The following is a 20,352-nucleotide window of genomic DNA, read 5'->3' as shown; positions in this document are numbered from 1 at the left end:
TTCTCAGATCTCAACCTCCGTGTTGGGAGATCCACTGCTCTCTTCAAAGCTGTCAGACAGAGTCGTTTGCATCTGCAGAGGTTTCTGCTGCTTTTTTTGTGTTGTTGTTGTTTAGCTGTGCCCTGTCCCCAGAGGTGGAGTCTACAGAGACAGGCAGGCCTCTTTGAGCTGCTGTGAGCTCCACCCAGTTCGAGCTTCCCAGCGGCTTTGTTTACCTACTTAAGCCTCAGCAATGGTGGGCGCCCCTCCCCCAGCCTCGCTGCTGTCTTGCCATTAGATCGCAGACTGCTGTGCTAGCAGCAATGAGGGAGGCTCCGTGGGTGTGGGACCCTACCGGCCAGGTGTGGGATATAATCTCTTGGTATTCCTGTTTGCTAAGACCCTTGGTAAAGTGCAGTATTGGGGTGGGAGTTACCTGATTATCCAGGTGTTTTGTGTCTCAGTTCCCCTGGCTAGGAAAAGGGATTCCCTTCCCCCTTGGGCTTCCCAGGTGAGGCGATGCCTCGCCCTGCTTCAGCTCTTGCTGGTTGGGCTGCAACAGCTGACCAGCACCGATTGTCCAGCACTCCCTAGTGAGATGTACCCAGTACCTCAGTTGAAAATGCAGAAATCACCTGTCTTCTGTGTCGCTCGCGCTGGGAGCTGGAGACTGGAGCTGTTCCTATTTGGCCATCTTGCTCCACCCCCTAGGTGAACATTTTGAAATAATTACTAAATTCAATATTTTCAACATATCTTTCCATCCATGTGTAAGATTATTAGGGTTACAATGATTACGTTTTCCACAATCACACTTAAGAAAATAACCTGAAAATGCTGAAAAGAAAACTAAAGTTCCTTGTTTATTAACAAAGAAAGATTCTGTGTTTTATGGAAATTATCTTCCTTAGCTAGGAATTTCTTTCAATTACCGTTTACCTAGATGTCACCGTAAAATGAATGAGAACTTGATAGTTATTTTTCTATAATAAGGCAAACATCTGAATAAAATATAAAATTAAAAAATTATTTTGTATTTTTTTATTATGGTAAAATTTCAAACTTAGAGAAGAGTTGCAAAAAAGTAGTATAAAAGACTAACGTTTACCCTTTAACCAGATTGAGTATTAGTTTACATTTCCCCCCAAAGCTTTGTTATACCATCTATCATCTATCTATCCATCTATGTATGTATGTATGTATGTATGTATCTATCTATCTATCTATCTATCTATCTATCTATCTATCTATCTATCTATCATCTCTTTTTCTGGACTAGTTGAGAGTATGTTGGAGATGACACATTCCTTTACACCAAATACCTTATTCAGTGTTTTTTTGTCTAAGAAAAAGGATGTTACTTTACATAAGTCCAGCACAGTACCCAAATCTAGTCCAAACTGAGATTTTTTAAATTGTCTCAATAATTTTGTTAATAGCTAGTTTTTGAAAAAATGCAGGATTGTACACTGAGAAATCATGTCTCTCTAGTCTCCTTTCATCCGGACCAGTTCCTCACCCTTTGTTTTTCTACTTAAGCTTGATAGTTCTGAATTGTATAGGCAAGATAGTTCTCTCAATTTGAGTTTTTCTCATGTGTCTTCATTATTAGAATTAGTCTGCATTATTAGAATGTTTAACACAAATATCACTGAAGTGACATCATGTCCTGTTCAGAGCATCATCACAGCAGGCTCATGATGTTGGTTGTGCAAATACAGGCGATCTTAAGATCAATAAAACCACTTGGTTATGGTGGTGTCTGCCAGGTTTTTCTACTATAAATTTCACTGTTTTTCAGTTTGAAATTAACAAGAAATTTGTGAGGAGATATTTTAGACTATTTTAGATATTTGTACATATCCTGTTCCCCATCAAATTTTTATCCACTAGTTTTGCAATCATTTATGTTTTTCTTAACACCATCACCCCTTCTATATTTGTTAATTAGGAATCTACTGTAGGGAATAGCTTTATCTTCACCATTCATGTATTTATTCTTTTACTTTTTATATCAGTATGAGCTTTATAATTCTTCTTTTGTTAAATTCATTACTACTAATGGTTAAATTATCCTACAATTAAATGATGGCAAGCCCTTCAAACTGGCTTTTATTTTTTATTCAAGTGTGCTGATGTTTTTGGATCACTTGTTTACTCTTTTTTGAGTTTACCTGACTTTTTTTTTTCTCTCAGGTAATAGGAAATGAATGATGATGGAAAAGTCAATGCTAGCTCTGAGGGGTACTTTATTTTAGTTGGATTTTCTAACTGGCCTCATCTGGAAGTAGTTCTCTTCGTGGTTGTCTTGATCTTCTACTTGATGACACTGATAGGAAACCTGTTCATCATCATCCTGTCACACCTGGACTCCCATCTCCACACTCCCTTGTACTTCTTCCTTTCAAACCTCTCATTTCTGGATCTCTGCTACACAACCAGCTCTGTCCCTCAGTTGCTGGTTAATCTCTGGGGCCTGGAAAAAACCATCTCTTATGCTGGTTGCATGGTTCAACTTTACTTTGTTCTTGCACTGGGAACCGCAGAGTGTGTGCTACTGGTGGTGATGTCCTATGACCGTTATGCAGCTGTGTGTAGACCTTTGCATTACACTCTCCTCATGCACCCTCGTTTCTGCCACCTGCTGGCTGTGGCTTCTTGGGTAAGCGGTTTTACCAACTCAGCACTTCATTCCTCCTTCACCTTCTGGATACCCCTGTGTGGACACCACCAAGTAGATCACTTTTTCTGTGAAGTTCCAGCACTTCTGCGATTATCGTGTGTTGATACCCATGCCAATGAGCTGACCCTCATGATCACAAGCTCCGTTTTTGTTCTCATACCTCTCATTCTCATTCTCACTTCCTATGGTGCCATCGTCCAGGCTGTACTGAGGATGCAATCAACCACTGGGCTTCAGAGAGTGTTTGGAACATGTGGAGCCCACCTTATGGTTGTATCTCTCTTTTTCATTCCGGCCATGTGAATATATCTCCAGCCACCATCAGGAAATTCTCAAGATCAAGGCAAGTTCATTGCTCTGTTTTATACTGTTGTCACACCTAGTCTTAACCCTCTAATCTACACCCTCAGAAACAAAGATGTAAGAGGGGCAGTGAAGAGACTAATGGGGTGGGAGTGAGCCTGTGTATGTGTCATATTAACAATATAATGGAGTCTCCCCTCACAATGATTCATCCTTTTATTTATTTATCAACGATTCTTTTATTCACTCACTTTGTTAGCACTTGCTTAGCATGTACTCTAACAAGGTCCTGGAGTTCCTGGTGACAGGTATGAATAAAACACAGTCAACCTAAATACCATTCACTTGTGGAGAAAACAGCTATGTAAAATCAAGATAAAACATCTATAGCGATGTTTTTCCATGACACAAACCTAATGAATCCAAGACAGACTTTTCTTGATTGAAAATAAGGCATGAAATTTGTTGTAAATCTTGATAAAAGCGAAGTTATAATTCCTATGAAAAGATGATACTCTCAATTTAAAAATCTCTACAATATGGCTTTTAATTTGTTGCTCTTTAGGCAGAATACTTTTGTCTTCCATCTTTAGTTTAGTTAAATACACAGCAAAATACTTCAAATCCTTTTCTCCAACACTGATTTTTCTTTGTTGGATAGTAAATTTTGAGAGGAATTTTGGTCCATATTCTTTTATAGCCAATATCAATAGTAGGACGATAAGTTTTATGAATTGTAGCAAGAGAGTCTTTGAAGCAGTGTAGCAGAAGTCGACATCTGAGATCCCTCTTTTTTGCAAGGCAGTGAGAAGTATACAGGAAGTAAAAGGAGCTGGTAAAGCAGATCTATGTAGTTTATAAAGAAATGGTCATCATAGGTTTGGTACACTTAGGTGAGGTAAATGCTTGGAGCAACTGCATAACCTAAGGAACTATGGAGAACATTTGAGGCAAATAGAGAGCTAGGCTCTGAAAATGACTTGAAGCAAATGGGCATATGAATGAATTATGTGAAAATGTATTGGAAAAATTTTATGATACAAGTTGTCATATGGAAAATGATAGTTTACTTTTATTTTAAAGCTTGATCTAATTTGAATATTTATGGTTAATAAGTACATTATGTATGTCAATATATGTGTTTCAAATAAATAAATATATTTTATAGAAGTTGTTGTTTTGTTCTATATATTATTGTCAACCATCTTCATGTGAAATAATAGTGCTATACCTAGAGCAATTTAAACTGACAGTCGTAGTCAAATGAAGTGGAAAAATGACTAAAGGAGAATTCACTATAAAGTAACATACTTGCAATCCCTGAGTTTTCTCTATAACTCAAATGTCAGCTGTAGCTTTTGAGGCCTGTGAAATTTAGATATGATTGATTCACACACTGTTTCCTTAATTATAAAAATAAAAACGCATCTTGGAACTTCCCTCCAATTTCCAGTGTGACTTGCAATTGCATTGATTCTGCTGACTTTATCTTCCTTCTGCATCTGTGACTCTTCCTTTATTTCTAACTAGGCATGAAAATTATGAGGCATGTGCCCTTGTCCTTAAGCTTACCCAAGAAATGAAGAACCAAGAATTGTGTATGTAAAATAACTTTTAGCAAACAATTGGGACCACATAGGGTAAAACATCACATAAAAACACATTTTTAAAAACTTAAAGAACATAGCTTAGCCCTTTGAACTATTTTCTACTATGGAAATTTTATGATTTGGAATACTTCCTGTAGCATCCTAGTTTCTCACCTACTAAAATCACCCCCCATCTTTAATAAGGATAAGTCAAAAAATTATACTTATTTATGATATACAGCATAATATTTTGACATATGCATAATTATGCAATTATTATTCAAGTTAATTAACAGATCATTAACTCACATACTTGCCTGTTTTGTGGTGAGAACATTTAGGACCTGTTATCTTAGCAATTTTCAAGTATGCAGTACAGTATTATTAACTATAGTCACCATATTGTAGAATAGATTTCTTGAATTTGTTCCTTCCAACTGAAACTTTGTACTCTTTGACCAACATCTCCCCATTTTCCCTATTTCTCTCTACTCCTAACCCTTGACAAATATCATTCGACTACTTTGTGCTTCTATGAATTCACTTTATGTTGATTTCACATATGAGATCATGCAGTATTTATTTTTCTGTGCCCTTTTACTTAGCAAAATATCTTCAGGTTTGCCATGTTGTTGAAAATATTAAGACTTCCTTCTTGTTTTCAGGCAGAATAGTATTCTATTTTATATATACTACACTTTCTTTATTCACTCATTCATTGATTGATTTAATACCTTGGCTATTATGAATTTGCTGTCATAAAAATGGGTGTGCAGACAGCTCTTCAACATAATGATTTAATTCTTTTGGATATATACCTAAAACGTATACAAATGGATCATATGGTAGTTCTATTTTTATTTATTTATTTTTAATTTATATACTTAATTTAATTTCATTTTTTGAGACAGAGTCTCACTCTGTCGCCCAGCCTGGAGTGCAGCGGTGGAATCTCTGCTCACTGCAAACTCTGCCTCCTTGGCTCAAGTGACACTCTTGCCTCAGCCTTCCGAGTAGCTGGGACTACAGGTGTGTGCCACCTTGCCCAGCTGATTTTTGTATTTTTAGTAGAGATGGAGTTTCACCGTGTTGGCCAGGCTGGTCTCAAACTCCTGACCTCAGGTAATCCGCCTGCCTCGGCCTCCCAAAGTGCTGGGATTACAGTTGTAAGCCATCCTGTTTGGCAATATTTTTAACTTATTTAGGAACCTTCACAGTGTTTTCCATCATGGCTGTCCTAATGTACATTTCCAAAAACAGTGTATAAGAATTCCCTTTTCTCCATATTCTTCTCAACATTTGTTATCCTTTGTCTTTTTTCATAATAGACATTCTAACTGGTGTCAGGTATGAGGTGATATCTACTGGTGTGGACGTGGACTTTAGGTCCACTGGAGCCTCGAGCAGTGGGGACCAACCTGAAGTCTGTAGCTGACCTGGTGCTAGAGCAGAACTTACTGCCTTGGAGGCTGGTCTGGAGTCTGGGTTTATGGGGCCCAGCTTATATGTACTGGTCTGGAGGCTAGGTCCTTGGGTACTGGCATGGGTCTTGGGGCTACAGAGTCTGACCTGGGGGGCCAACTGGCACTGGAAAGTCCTAGTTTGCTATTTTATTGATATCACTTCTCACTATCTAAATTTTCTTTTTTTTAATTTTTAACTTTCTGTGCTCTTTTTTCCTTTTTCTCTTACAAAACATATACATTTTCTTTTATATGTATAGACTTTTTGTTTTCTTTTGGGAGGTTATAACATATCTAATGTTGAATCCTAGCCATATTAGCCTGTGCTATTTAATTTGTAATCTGAGAAATAGATCACTTACCAAAAATTCCACCAAAGATTAACACAGATATTATTGTTTTTATTGTTTTGTTATTTTTCAAACCAGTCGAACAAACTTTATGCAGTTTTATCACAAATAGGACAACAGGAATGAGTTTTCTCACTTTATCAAACTGAAGGGAAAAAGATAGGTGGCTTGCATAACTTCTGGCAACTTGTATGTGAAAAAATCAGGGTAAGGGCAATACCTTTTTAGCTTTGGAGGACCATTCCTATGTCAACAACACTGAAGGCAAAGTGGAAGCCCTGAGATGCTCCCCTTGTCAGCCCTAAACCTTATGAAAACGGTTGTGAACTGGGATTTCCAAAGCACACATAAATTTGTGCCGCAAGCAACTTTACTGAAGAACTAACAGTGAAGCCAGCTTTTTCCCATACAGGAATGAAGGTTAACTGCACTGAAGCATCAGCTTTTTTCACCCTGTAAATTTCTTCCTCATTCAGACAGATGTCTCCCAGTCTTTGTCTACTATATCTTATACTTATTGCTGTGTAGCATATTCTTACATACATGCTCAATTATCTTTCCTTATTTTAACTCTGCAGTACAGGATTATTGGCACAAATATGTCATCCAGGTAACCACAGAAAGAAGCTCTGGCTTCCAGCCTAGGTACACTCTGTCTCTACTCTGCTATGTGGCTCAGGTTCATATCTTCTGTTTTACATATGTGAGGCTGTAAAGGTGATTAGTGATCATATATTATGAAAACATTACATGATTTCAAACATAACTTTCAAATACAAGTGATTATATACCAAGTATCATCCAACAATCACAAAAAAACTCACAGAAAAGTTATAAAAATTGTAGAAAGACTTACCACTGAGCTTCACCAGATTTTAACAATGTTAGCATTTCAACGTGGGTGGTTTATCATTCTCACTTTATACTAATATTAATATGCATTTAAATTTTTTTTCTAAAATATTACAGAGTGTAATGCACATGTACCCCCAGTTTGTCACAAGAATATTTCTGAAGAAAGTATCTAATCCAGGATCATAAGTTGGCAGTGTGATATCTCTTATTCCTCTTTAATTAGTAACTATTGCTCAGTCTGTCTGTGTCTTTAATGCGCTTTATAGTTTTGAAGAGTACAGGCCATTTACTTTATTTTAACAAAATAATTATTTTAACAAATAAGGGGGCTTTATTGCTTATAAAACCAAAAAGTTCAGCAGCAGTGTGGGCTTCAGGCATAGTTTGATCAGTGCTCTGGATCAATATCTCTGCAGTTTCCTCAGCTGTGTCCTCTTCCATGTATTGGATTTGTCATCAAGTTGATTCCCCTCACAAAATGTTGTCACGAAATGTTGTCAGCAATAATCAGGCCTATATGCTTCCTTGTTCACATTCAAGAGGATGGATACCATCCTATAACCAATAAGCAAAAATGGCTCTTTATACAGAGCTTCATACTGAAGCATGAGTTGTCTGCACATTCCTGGCAACATTACTGGGACAAGGGGCGAAAATGCAATGATTGGCTGAGATTAATTGGGAGCCACTTCTGAAGCCAGGTTTTCAGTGAAAGGACCATATATGCAAAGCCATCCCTCAAATGCACAAAGCAGATAAATCAAAGAAGGAGGCAGACAAATCTAGCTTGTTGGTTTGGGATGATTTACTAAAGGAATTTACAGACATACATGTTGTCTTGGGTGGCCACAACATAGTCAGATTTCTGCACTGCAGTCCTCCAGATCTAGGGCTTATCTTTTGAGGAAAACATATTTGCTCTGAAAGAAATGTGTAGGTACCTACAGGTGCCACGGACTATGCTTCCTACAACAGCGTCAAGGGTTGTTTTGCAGGAAACTTACAGTGAACACATGTTCCTACATAAAGAGTAATATATCAACTTAACATCTTATAGGCATTCCTGGACTTGGGACTTGGGGTTATTCAGAAGTTACATGGCAGCTTAGCATTTAAAATAAAGTCACTCTTGTCCCTGCACTGGGAGCGGGGTTAATTTCATCCAAAGCACATGCTACACAATGTAGGAGAGATGGGATAACTATTGGGAGGCAACAATAATATCATAGTCTCTATTGTCTGCATGAGAAAACTGACCACAACAGAACTAGTAAGTGATGAAGCTTGGATTCAAATTTGGGCTTTCTAACTTCATAGTTTGTTCTTAATCACTAGGCAATTTTTCCTCCCTATAGATATCTGAACTCTTTAAAACAAGAAGGTGAGGATTCAGTATGTACATTTCTTGGCTCTTTGCAACTGGTCATGGGAAGGTCTTCATTTTCTCCTGTTCTTTGTTTTAACACCTAATATTTGAACCACACTGAATTTATCTTATTTTCTTACTGTCCTGAGGATGTTCACAGGAACTTTTCTTTCAAGGTTAAAATGTGTCACTCATACCTCAACCAAACATTTCATATTTGCAGTAATTATGCTTATTCACATAAGGTTGTAAATTCTTCAAGGCTCAACTAATGGCTGAGAAGTGTTTTGGGCCACTGTACCTTTAACAGGACATTGGTGCATGAAGAACATCAGCGACAACGTCATTTTCCTAGAGCACTGGGCAGTATCTGCCATATGTAGGCCAGTAGTTATTTTTTATTACTAATTTTTCTATTATTACTATAGTGGTTTCCAAATAATGATTCTTAAAGTTCCATCATTCCTTCTAAACTTATTAGTTTGTGTGGCAGGCTAAATACTTCCTCTCCTTCTCTCAAATGATCACATCCTAATCTCTGGGACCTGTTATTATATATTACTTTACATGGCAAAAAGATTTTTACAGATGTGATTAAATTCAGAACCTTGAGTTGGGATTATTATCCTGGATTAGCCAGGTGGGCTGACATGGTCATACGTGTTCATATAAGAGGGAGGCCAGAGGTCAGAGAGAAGATATTCTGCTGCTGACTTTAAAGAAAGAGGAATGGGCCATGAGCCAAGGAAAACAGGTTTCTTCTAGAAGCTGGAGTAGTTGAGAAAACAGATTCTCTCTTAAAGCCTGCAAAAGAAATGCAGCCCTGTAGACCCAATTTAGTCTATCTCCAGATATATAAGATATTTTTGTTATTCTAAACACCAAATTTGTAATAATTTGTTATAGCAACAATGGAAAACTAACAGAGTTGGCATTCTATATGAAGGAATAGCTTTCCTTTTTTCCTGTGTGTGTGTGTTTACGTGTGGGTATCAGGTATTATTTATCTATGTGTCTATCTATATATCATAATACGGTCTTATGCATTCTTATTTCATTCTGCCATTATTTTGATGCTGAAATGGTCACTGTTTTGGCTAGAGAGGACCCCTTCCAGTTGGCTCATACATCTTTTTTATATGTCTCCATACTTCTTAAGGCCAAGACGAGCGGATCACGAGGTCAGCAGATCGAGACCATCCTGCTAACACGGTGAAATCCCAACTCTACTAAAAATACAAAAAATTAGCTGGGTGTGGTGGCGGGCGCCTGTAGTCCCAACTACACGGGAGGCTGAGGCAGGAGAATGGCGTGAACCTGGGAGGCGGAGCTTGCAGTGAGCCGAGATGGCTCTACTGCGCTCCAGCCTGGGCGACAGAGAAAAAAAATATTTTCTTACTGTTGGCAAACTGAGATGATCTTAACATATCTGACACTTTTCTTTGGGAGGAGTAGATAACTTTGTTTATCTTAGGTCAAATGACCAAAACTTTGAATAAAGTAGTGGGGTTTCCTAGTGAACAATTCAATAGAAATGCATGGAGTAGATAACACCAAGAGATGGTAATATTGTTGACAAATATTTATTTAGTTATAACATCATATTTCTTCACCCACTCAGGGAATGGAAAGTTGTTGTATTGTGCTTGAGAGTGGGGCAATGCTGAAGAACAGTGACTGGCTATGGGTTTGCGGAGTCATTTGGCAGGAGTGTAAATCCTTGAAGTTTGAAGATCTTTCAAATTACCTTGATTCTCCTCAACAAAATATTAGCAAACCCAATCGAACAGCACATAAAAACCTAATTTCTTAGCTTTATGATGAAATAACTGTTTCCTCACCTTTTCTATCATCTAGAGGTAACCTACATTCCTTGGCTCATGGCCCATTCCTCTATATTTAAAGTCAGCAGCAGAGTATCTTCCCTTTGACCTCCGGCCTCTCTCTTATATGGACACGTGTGATTATGTCAGCTTAGCTGCCTAATCCAGGGTAATATCCTCATCTCAAGATTCTGAATTTAATCACATCTATAAAGTCCTTTTGCCATGTAAAGTAACGTATAATCACAGGCTGCAGAGATTAGAGTGTGATCATTTGCATCCCAGGAAAAAAGCCTACCACGATCCCTTGTGTCCCAGGGATAAAGCCCACCATGATCAAGTAGGCTTTATCCCTGCAAGGAAAGGTTGGTTCAACATATGCAAATCAATAAATGTGATTAATCACATAAACGGAAATGAAAACAAAAGCCACATGACTATCTCAATACATGCAGAAAAGGCTTTAGAAAGCCCCATCTATCCTCCCCCATTGGCATCCCACTAATGCTCTGTCCTGGTTGCTAGGTGCAGATTTAGGTTCCAAGCAGAACACTCCCACTGTTCTCTGCAGTTTGTTGTAGAATCAGAGTGTCTTGGCAACCAAAGGCAGATCTGGTGCTATGGAGGACCTGCTTACTGCTACGAGGTGTTACTTTATACAGGTCCTGGAGAAGCTGATTGAGGCCAACTCAATGTTGCAAGGAGACATGAGACTCACATCAGAGTTCTATGGCTTACCATGGGAGATGGTGGTAAGTGCAGCTATATTTGGATTTTGTAACTATAAAACACAACTTCATGTAAAGAGAGTAAAAAGAGTTTACCAGAGAAGTTCCTTCTGTAGTTAAAGACAAATGTAAAGTTTTAATAAATTAGGCAGATTAAGACCACAGCATCAGCCATGGAAGCTTCTTGCAGTACACCTGGTCCAGCTGCAGCCTTGCAGGGAGCTGGCGCCTGTGTTGGTGCCTGGAATTGCCTGCCCTGCCACAGCAAGCATGCCTGGCTGTGTGCAGTAGCTGGACCCCACACTTTCTTGCTCATACATGCCTCGCTGCTCCACTTGCCCTTGGCAGGTATGGGATCCAGGCTGGTAGTGTGAGCTGAGCACAGCCTGCCAGGCTGAGTGGGCCAGTGGGCCTAAGGAAAACTTGGGCATAGGTGCCACTAGTGACAGAGGTTTTTGTTGGTGAAGCGATACCCCAAGGATCCCATAATCTAATCATGAGAAAATATCAGACAAACCATGATTGAAGTGCATTTTATAACATACCTGAGCAGTACTCAAGATTATCAATATCATGAAAAACAAGAAAACAGATTCAGGAAACTGAAACATGACAACTAAATGCAATGGAGTGTTCTGGATTGAATTTTGCTACAAAAAAGAACATTAAAGAAAATCCTGCTGAAATCCAAAGATAGTCTGGAGTTTTGGTGATAGTAACATACCAATGTTAGTTTCCTAATTTTGAAAAATAAACCAGAGAAATGTAACATTAACGAAAGTGAAACTGGGTGAGGGGTATTTGGGAATTCTCCATGCCATCTTTGCAACTTTTCTGTAAGGCTAAAATTATGTCAAAACAAAGCCTGTATGAAAAATGTATTACACAGATGGAAAGGAACAAGACGTCCAACTAGATGCAGGCAGGAAGCAGCGCTTTCACTGAAAGAGACCAAATTATTGAGTAAATCAGCGTAAATTGGACAGAACTTAGGAAAGAAAATGCTGAGCGTGGAGAGGCAAAGCTGAAGCTGAGGCTGTAGAGACAGAAAGCTGGGAACTCTGCAGGTGGGATGGCTTCTGGAAAACTGGTGAATGAGGGAACTGAGGGACAGCTCACTCTTGTCATAGACCTCTGGGATCCTAGCTACAAGAGACTCCATGCCCCCCATAAATGTGTTAGCTGGCAGGGGGATCTCCTGCCAGCTAACGGTTAACACCGCTTCCTCAACCCTTTCACACACAGACACTCACAGATCATGTAAATGGAAACTCTTCAGAGGATGAGGGAGAATGAAACTCTCTGAGTGTCTCGGTATCAGCAACAGCACAGGTTAGTAATAAGCACTGAGGCAGGGAAAATGATCTCATATAAGGAATAATTGAATGTGAATCACAGGGAAAACTGAGAGATGTATTGGGATCAAGTGGTACTTCGGTTTTCCCATTAGTCAAAATACATCCCAGAACTTTCTAAATCAGCTAGTGCAATGAACTATACTGAATTTTTATTCATGACTTCATTATGCTACTAAAAGATAAAGTCTCTACTCCAGCTTCTAGGTTAATAGTAGCAAAGTATAATATGCCTATTTAAAATGGTCCTATTACCTAAAAAAGTTGATCTCATGGAAGTAGAGAGTAGAAGAGTGGTTACCAGAGGAGCTGGATAGGGTAGCGTGAAGAGGGGAGTGAGGAGAGTATGATCAATGGATACAAAGTTAGAGTTACGATGAATAAGTTGTAGTGTTTCATTGCACCATAGCATGACTGTTGTTAACAATAATAAAATAAGCAGAACATCAAAATATCAAAATAGGCAGAAAAGAGGATTTTGAATGATCTCATCACAAAGAATTGATAAATATTCAAGGAGATGAATATGGTAATTACCCTAATTTGGTCTCTCCACATTGTATATGTGTATCAAAACATCCCATCATGTCTCATAGGTATGTACAATTATATGTGAAATAAAAGGAAAATGGAACTAAATAAAGTAAAATAAAATGGTCCTGCAACATTTCAGCCAGAAAGAAAGGAAAATATATTTTAGGCAGAAGGACAGTGGAAAAGAGAAGATAATATTTGATGTTTGATTTTCACAGTTAATGCAAAACAAAACGGGTAGAACAAAAGTCTATGCCATTTTCACCAATAGAACCATTTTGGAATAGGATCACAAAAAAATCAGGTTATAAATTACTGCTAATAAGAGCTGACAATTGACTACAGCCAAATAATGAGTTCAAAAGCATTTTAGCATGTTCCATTTTCAGATTTTTTAAGATAGTAATTAAAACAATGAATAATTCAGTAGCAACTTTATGTTAAATGCATAGTTAAATGCATAGATAGAACTATTCAAAGGAGTTTCATAGACAGTAGATCATGTGAAAATCCTTTATTATAAATATTTTAAAAGGAATGCATCTCAAACTTTTTTCCTTCAGCCGTAAAATCTTTGTTTCAGGCGAGATGTTTGTTAAAGTACTTGGTATACTGACTGTCATTTAAATATTTAAAGACTTTTTTTGGATAGTTCTCTCAAATAGAAAAGACAACCTGGTCATTTCTTGCCAATTATGAATTTTAAAACACAATCTTAATTGTAATATGATACAATGTTCATACCAAGAATTGTGCTCATGCAAATTGAATGTATTAATCAGAAAATAATGTATGTTAACATATTCATTAGTTCATATAGAAAAGCCACACAATACCTTTACACTAACAAAGCTATTGATGTACATAGATGACCAGTCAAAATTACATATTAATAGCCTTTTAATGTGACCTGTCAGATGTGCCCATTTGCCTAAGAGTCACTTAGTGAACTCAGATTCAGTCATTAGTTGGTACTCTTTCTAGCAAAATAGCTTCTATGGATTCAAGAAAGAAATGATTAGAGGATTTACTGCATTTAAGAATTTGCAATCTGAGATAATGAATCCCCTGAGATGGAAGGAGGTGATGTCCCCATGGTGCAGTTAACTCTACTGTTTGCTCAGTGGGAGGATATTGGAATCATAGCAAGATAAGAAATTCCAGAAGCAAATTTTAAAGCAGTTTCTCTGCCAAAACATTTGAATCCTCCCTATTGCCCACTGAGCCCTGGCTTCTCACTATCCTAATGCAGACAACATATCACATATATTAAAACAACCTTAAATTGGACACTTATCAGTGTTTCTCATAAATACTATTATTTTACTTTGAAGAGTTTTTCTGGGGAAAGGGGATTACAGACTCTAAGACTTAGAAGTGTCTGCAGAAACTACTATTGTCCACTTTCCAATATTAATTCTTGTTAAAATGTATGTTATGTATCATACTAAGTATGGTATGCATAAACCCTTTATCTTAACATAACGTGATGTTAAATGTTGGATCTTTAATGTCTCCAAAAAGGAAATGCTAAAATTCATTTAGATTTATCTTTTATAAATAAAATTTTTTGATAACAATTAATTCTCTTTTTGCAATTAATGTCTTTTTTTTGTTATTATACTTTAAGTTCTAGGGTACATGTGCACAACTTTTTTCTTTTTTTGAGATGAGAGTCTCACTCTGTTGCCCAGGCTGGAGTGCAGTGGCATAATCTCCACTCACTTTAACCTCCACCTCCCAGGTTGAAACCATTCTTGTGCCTCAGCCTCCCAAGTAGCTGGGACCACAGGTGCATGCCACCACACCTCGCTAATTTTTGTATTTTTAGTAGAGACGGGGTTTTACCATGTTGGCCAGGCTGGTCTTGAACTCCTGACCTCAGGTGATCTGCTCACCTCGGCCTCCCAAAATGCTGGGATTATAGGCGTGGGCCACTGCTCCTGGCCAATTGATGTCTATTTCTTCTTGTAGATAATTAGTAACATCTTCCACGGAATTTGACTTCAGTTTTTCTGGAGTCCTTTTAACTTCTGTTTCAAAAACTACTTTCCTTGATATTAAAGTTGTTGAAATAATCTACCCCTTCTGCTCAATCCTGCAGACTTAAAACACAAACACCACTGTCTTTGGCTCATCTCTTTTCCAGAGGACACACATTTAACAAAGTTTCCAAGTTAACCTCCTATGTTAATCTCTCACACTTTCCCCATCTTTTTCATTTTTACTTCTCTTATCCTACTAGAGAGCCTCATTATCTATTGCATAGATTGTTGCAGTACACTTAACTAATTTCCCATGTTTTTCTACTCCAAATGGTTTTTTACTTTGCTAAATATAGTCATAAAATAAAGGTCTTATATAGTCTCAGGGTTTAAAATCCTTCAAGTTCTCATCTCCTATAGAAACACACATTCTTTAATATCAGCCTTGGTTCTGCTTCCTGGTTCTAGTTCAACATATATCCTCCTTTCAGTCTTCCATATTGCCTCATGTGATTTCAGAAGGAAACATTGAATTCGTGATTTTGAATGTATAATTTTAAATTTCCATCATTTTTGCAAGTAGTTTGTTATAAGGTGGAAAAAGCGTGAAGTTTTGGCATTTGAAAGCTTTCAAATTCCAGTTCTGACGTACACTGTGCAAGCTCAAGAATTAGTGAACGACATTTTCATTATCTATCAAATGTGGCTAATACATACCTTAAAGGATTATTGAAAGATTAAATAAGACCATACATAAAATGTGTTTAACACTTTTACCGACTCATGGCAGCTTTTCAATAGTTGTGAGTTCTCCTTTTAACATAACTTTTGATTATGATTATGATATTTCCTCAGCCAGTGATGTATTACTATATACTCCTATTAAATATTACAATTTTTATTTGCCTTTTGAAAATATTTTTAATTTAATTCTTCTTTGAGTACTTTAATTAGTCTTCTTTTTTCATTCCAAAAGCACATTCCTTTTTTTTCTTTTTTTGCTTTTATGTCTACATTATTATTTTTATTATACTTTAAGTTCTAGGGTACATGTGCACAACGTTCAGGTTTGTTACATAGGTATACATGTGCCATGTTGGTTTGTTGCACCCATTAACTTGTCATTTACATTAGGTATTTCTTCTAATGTTATCCCTTCTCCTGTCCCCTACCCCACTACAGTCCCCGGTGTGTGATGTTCCCCGCCCTGTGTCCAAGTGTTCTCATTGTTCATTTCCCACCTGTGAGCAAGAACATGTGGTGTTTGGTTTTCTGCCTTTGTGATAGTTTGCTCACAATGATGGTTTCCAGCTTCTTCCATGTCCCTGCAAGGGACATAAACTCATCCCAAAGGCAGATTCTTGAAGGTGCGTGTTAGCACTTCTTGCCTTGCAGTTATTATGCTATGCAGATCTGAGAGTATCTCTAATATGGAGAAAGCCACTGTTAAACCTTCCTGAGTTCTACCTTAAATATTTTCCCCAATACATTTTTAGTGTCTTTAAAACTAGGGTTAAAATGCTTTGTTTTCTTCCATTTGTTATTTAGGAAAGGCCTACTTGCTTGCGGGAAATAAAACCTTTAGATCACTTTCCTTGAAAGGCAATCTCAGAATTGCTCATGCTTTACACAGAAGGTAGAGCACGCTTTCTCTTTCCAGTATAATGTGTCCCTTCTCTTCTACAGAATTTTTCAGAAGTTGACTGAAGTATCCTTCATGCTGTAGCATACTGAGCAGTATATATTCCCTGGAAATGCAAAGTCCAAATAAAACCTTTCTGTGGGTTTTCCAGACCACTGTTCTGAGTATTCTTTATTCTGAGATTTTTGCACATAATTCTTAGGAAATCCTGATTTTTCACTGTGTCTAGATTTCACTCATGCCTCTGAAATGAATATTTTTTACAGGCCTTGAAGGTAGTATATACATTAGCCAAGGACAGAGTATAACTTGAGAAAGAGTCAGATGAACTGTAATGAGTTTTTATAGCAAAACTTGACAAAAATCTTTCTGGGTTTTGCCCTCAAAACTAGAAATTACTATATACTTCTGTATGTAAGACTAAGTTAGACAGAGGATACCTTAACTAATAAAAATGATCAAAGCTATTGTTTAACACTACAGAATTAGGTCATGTGTTTGTGCGTGCATGTGTATAAAATTTGAAAACATTTTTCTGGCAGTCAACCAGAAATAGGCCAATTTTAAAGTTACTTAAAATTTTTTCCAAACTAAATATATAAAAGTTTAATGATTTGAGGATCTGTACCAGCACCAGATGATCTGTTATTTTTCAACAAATGTATCTGGTTTGTAGTTGATTCTTGTTTGAAATAACGTGAGGTTTTCCTTCCAATTATTGACTTAGATCTTGATCATACCAGAAGTTACGCCAGAAAAGTCCAAATGACCTTTTGTTTTTCTTACAAGTATTTACTTCTTCACTACACAACACCGTGTTGAACTCTCAACATATTAATTCAACACCAAGTAAATATAAAATCTATTCATTTGCTCCCATAAATTGTAACTAATTTCATGACAAAGTTTTAAGTTTTGGGGTGTGAGTCCTAGAACTAAGCTTTAGCACTTTCAACTTTTAATAATACAGGTTTTGTTCAACATTTACATCAGTATAAAGACACTTAAATTGTTTGTTGAGGTAATCAAGTTTCTTTTTGTTCCAGAAATGCAAATTATTTTTTTCTCATACTGATTCTAACACAGTCAGTTCCAAAAGGCATTCCTGGCTGTTCCAAATTGTGCACGGAAATGCTTCCAGGTTGTATTTCATTACTAATGTCACTTTCTTGTTATCTCACTGATTCAAAGACTTATTATTATAGTATGTAAAAGGAAAGTGTCAGACACTTTTCATACTTTTGTCCCACTATTCCACTCATTTCAAAATTTAATAATAAATTAAATTAAAGTACAAAATCACTGCATATTTATTTGTTAAAAAAGAATTACACTGAATTTCTAAGAAGCAATAGTATCTACATAAATTGGGGTTAATAAACTTATGAGACTCATGATTCTTCCAAAGTATAATGTTCTTCCCATTGAATGCCCAGTGTAGCCACAGTGCCCATTTAAACTTGGGACAACTCCTAGAGAGTGATGGAATGTTTCTCAGGTAACTCATACTATTTTTACAATTAGCTTGAACTAATACATTCATTTTACTAATCTTTTTTTCTATGTAACACAGTTACTATCTCCATATGTACCAACCAGTATAGAACTATTTTAATATATTTCCATAATATAATGTGCATACTAGCCAAATATAATCCTTGCTGAACATGTTTACGAAGAGTCTCAGAGACATAACATATTTTGCAAGAACATGTAAACCGATATTTGATTATGAGACAAGAATTTGTTAGAGAAAACCATAGCAACCTACTCTAATTGTTCAATAACTTCATTTGATGTCTACCAACTATCACTTAAAGCTGAAATTCTCCTCACCAGGTGGCATAATGCCCCTTCACGTCCTTNGTAACTCATACTATTTTTACAATTAGCTTGAACTAATACATTCATTTTACTAATCTTTTTTTCTATGTAACACAGTTACTATCTCCATATGTACCAACCAGTATAGAACTATTTTAATATATTTCCATAATATAATGTGCATACTAGCCAAATATAATCCTTGCTGAACATGTTTACGAAGAGTCTCAGAGACATAACATATTTTGCAAGAACATGTAAACCGATATTTGATTATGAGACAAGAATTTGTTAGAGAAAACCATAGCAACCTACTCTAATTGTTCAATAACTTCATTTGATGTCTACCAACTATCACTTAAAGCTGAAATTCTCCTCACCAGGTGGCATAATGCCCCCTTCACATCCTGATTCCGCAGGGTGTAGATAAAGGGGTTGAGTGTGGGAGTCACCACTCCATAGAAGAGAGCCATGAACTTGGGCTGATCCCTTGAGATGGAGGACGGGGGCTGAAGGTACATGCTAATGCCTGGGCCATAAAATAACAAAACTACAATAAGATGGGAGGAGCATGTCCCAAAGGCCTTTTTCCTTCCCTCAGAAGATTTGATCTTAAATACAGCATGTCCAATACTAGCATAGGAAGCAAGAATTAAGCATAGTGGGACAGCTAACATAAAAATGCATACCACAGAGAGTGTGAGCTCGTTAGAACCCTTTTCACCACAGGCGTTCTTTATCAGAACAGGAATCTCACACAGCAAGTGGTCCAGCTTATTGAGACCACACAGTGGTAACCGTAACGTAGCAGTGGCCTCTGAGACAGCATAGGTTATTCCAATTAGCCACACGGTGGAAACTAATAGGATACAAATGCGCTGATTCATGATGAATGTGTAGTGAAGAGGTCTGCAGATGGCCACATAGCGATCGAAGGACATAAGAGCCAAGAGCAAACATTCTGTGCCCCCCATTATGTGAAAGAAATAAAGTATAGCTGATGGTCTTCTTAGAGCTTCCCAGGTTAACCAGCATCTGAGGCACAATGCTTGTGGTGTAACACATGTCCAAAAAGGAGAGGTTGGCGAGGAAGAAATACATGGGGCTGTGAAGACGAGAGTCTAACCTGGACACCAGAATGATTGTTATGTTTCCCATCATGGCTATGGGGTATGTTATAAGAAGACTAGTGAACAGAGGAAGCTCTAGCCAAGGGCGGTCTGCAAAGCCTAGCAGAGTAAATTCTTCAGGACAGCTTTCATTAATTAATGGCATTCTCTTCAATTTGTTTCACCTGTAGTAGGGATGTGGCAAGGAATTTAGAGATACGGGCATTGACAAAACATGGTGATGCATTGATTGTCTACTTATAGATGACAGTGTGCAGTAACCTGGGGTCAGAATAACATAAAACATCTGGTGTCAGGTGATCTTATTTTCCTATGTGACACTACAAATTAAAGGCAGTTATCTTAATCCAGTAACCCAACCATTTTGAAATGGAATTTCTTCCTCTGTGTAAGAAGGTTGACAATAGCTATCATTCCTGAGTGAGGTGAGGATTAAATACAAAGTAAAAGTGGCTGTATAGTTTTCCAACTTTGAGTTGCATAAAAATCAGCTGAGGAGGTTTCTAGAATGAAATTTATTGCTTCCTATCTTTAGGTGTCTGATAGAGTAAATGTGTCCTGGGGCTGAGGAACAGGATGATTCATTTTCAGAAACCCTGCTGCAAGGCATTGCTGAAATGTTAAGAAGAATAAACATATTGAGGTAACAATGGTAGGAGAAAAAGGAGGAGAAAACCCGGAGTCATATGAATCAAGATAGCATTGTCCAGCTCCAACTAGTTAGTATAATCTCCAAGGGAAGC

General features: G+C 37.3%; 2 protein-coding genes across 2 annotated transcripts; one reads left to right on the top strand and one right to left on the bottom strand.

Annotated features, from left to right (window-relative positions):
- The first annotated feature begins 2,185 nt into the window (after positions 1–2,185).
- On the top strand, positions 2,186–3,121 carry LOC108540130 (olfactory receptor 2J3-like). Its single transcript, XM_017889098.1, is given in 1 exon segment — positions 2,186–3,121. A coding segment is annotated over 1 exon segment (936 nt).
- A 15,702-nt stretch (positions 3,122–18,823) lies between these two features.
- Positions 18,824–19,754, bottom strand: LOC108540110 (olfactory receptor 2B11-like). Its single transcript, XM_017889088.1, is given in 2 exon segments — positions 18,824–19,472; positions 19,474–19,754. Coding segments are annotated over 2 exon segments (930 nt in total).
- Positions 19,755–20,352: the final 598 nt, after the last annotated feature.

Source organism: Rhinopithecus bieti, unplaced genomic scaffold (assembly GCF_001698545.2).
Source record: "Rhinopithecus bieti isolate Rb0 unplaced genomic scaffold, ASM169854v2 scaffold_18466, whole genome shotgun sequence".
In the NCBI taxonomy this organism is placed as follows: Eukaryota; Metazoa; Chordata; class Mammalia; order Primates; family Cercopithecidae; genus Rhinopithecus; species Rhinopithecus bieti.
This window is presented reverse-complemented; position numbering and strand designations above follow the sequence as displayed.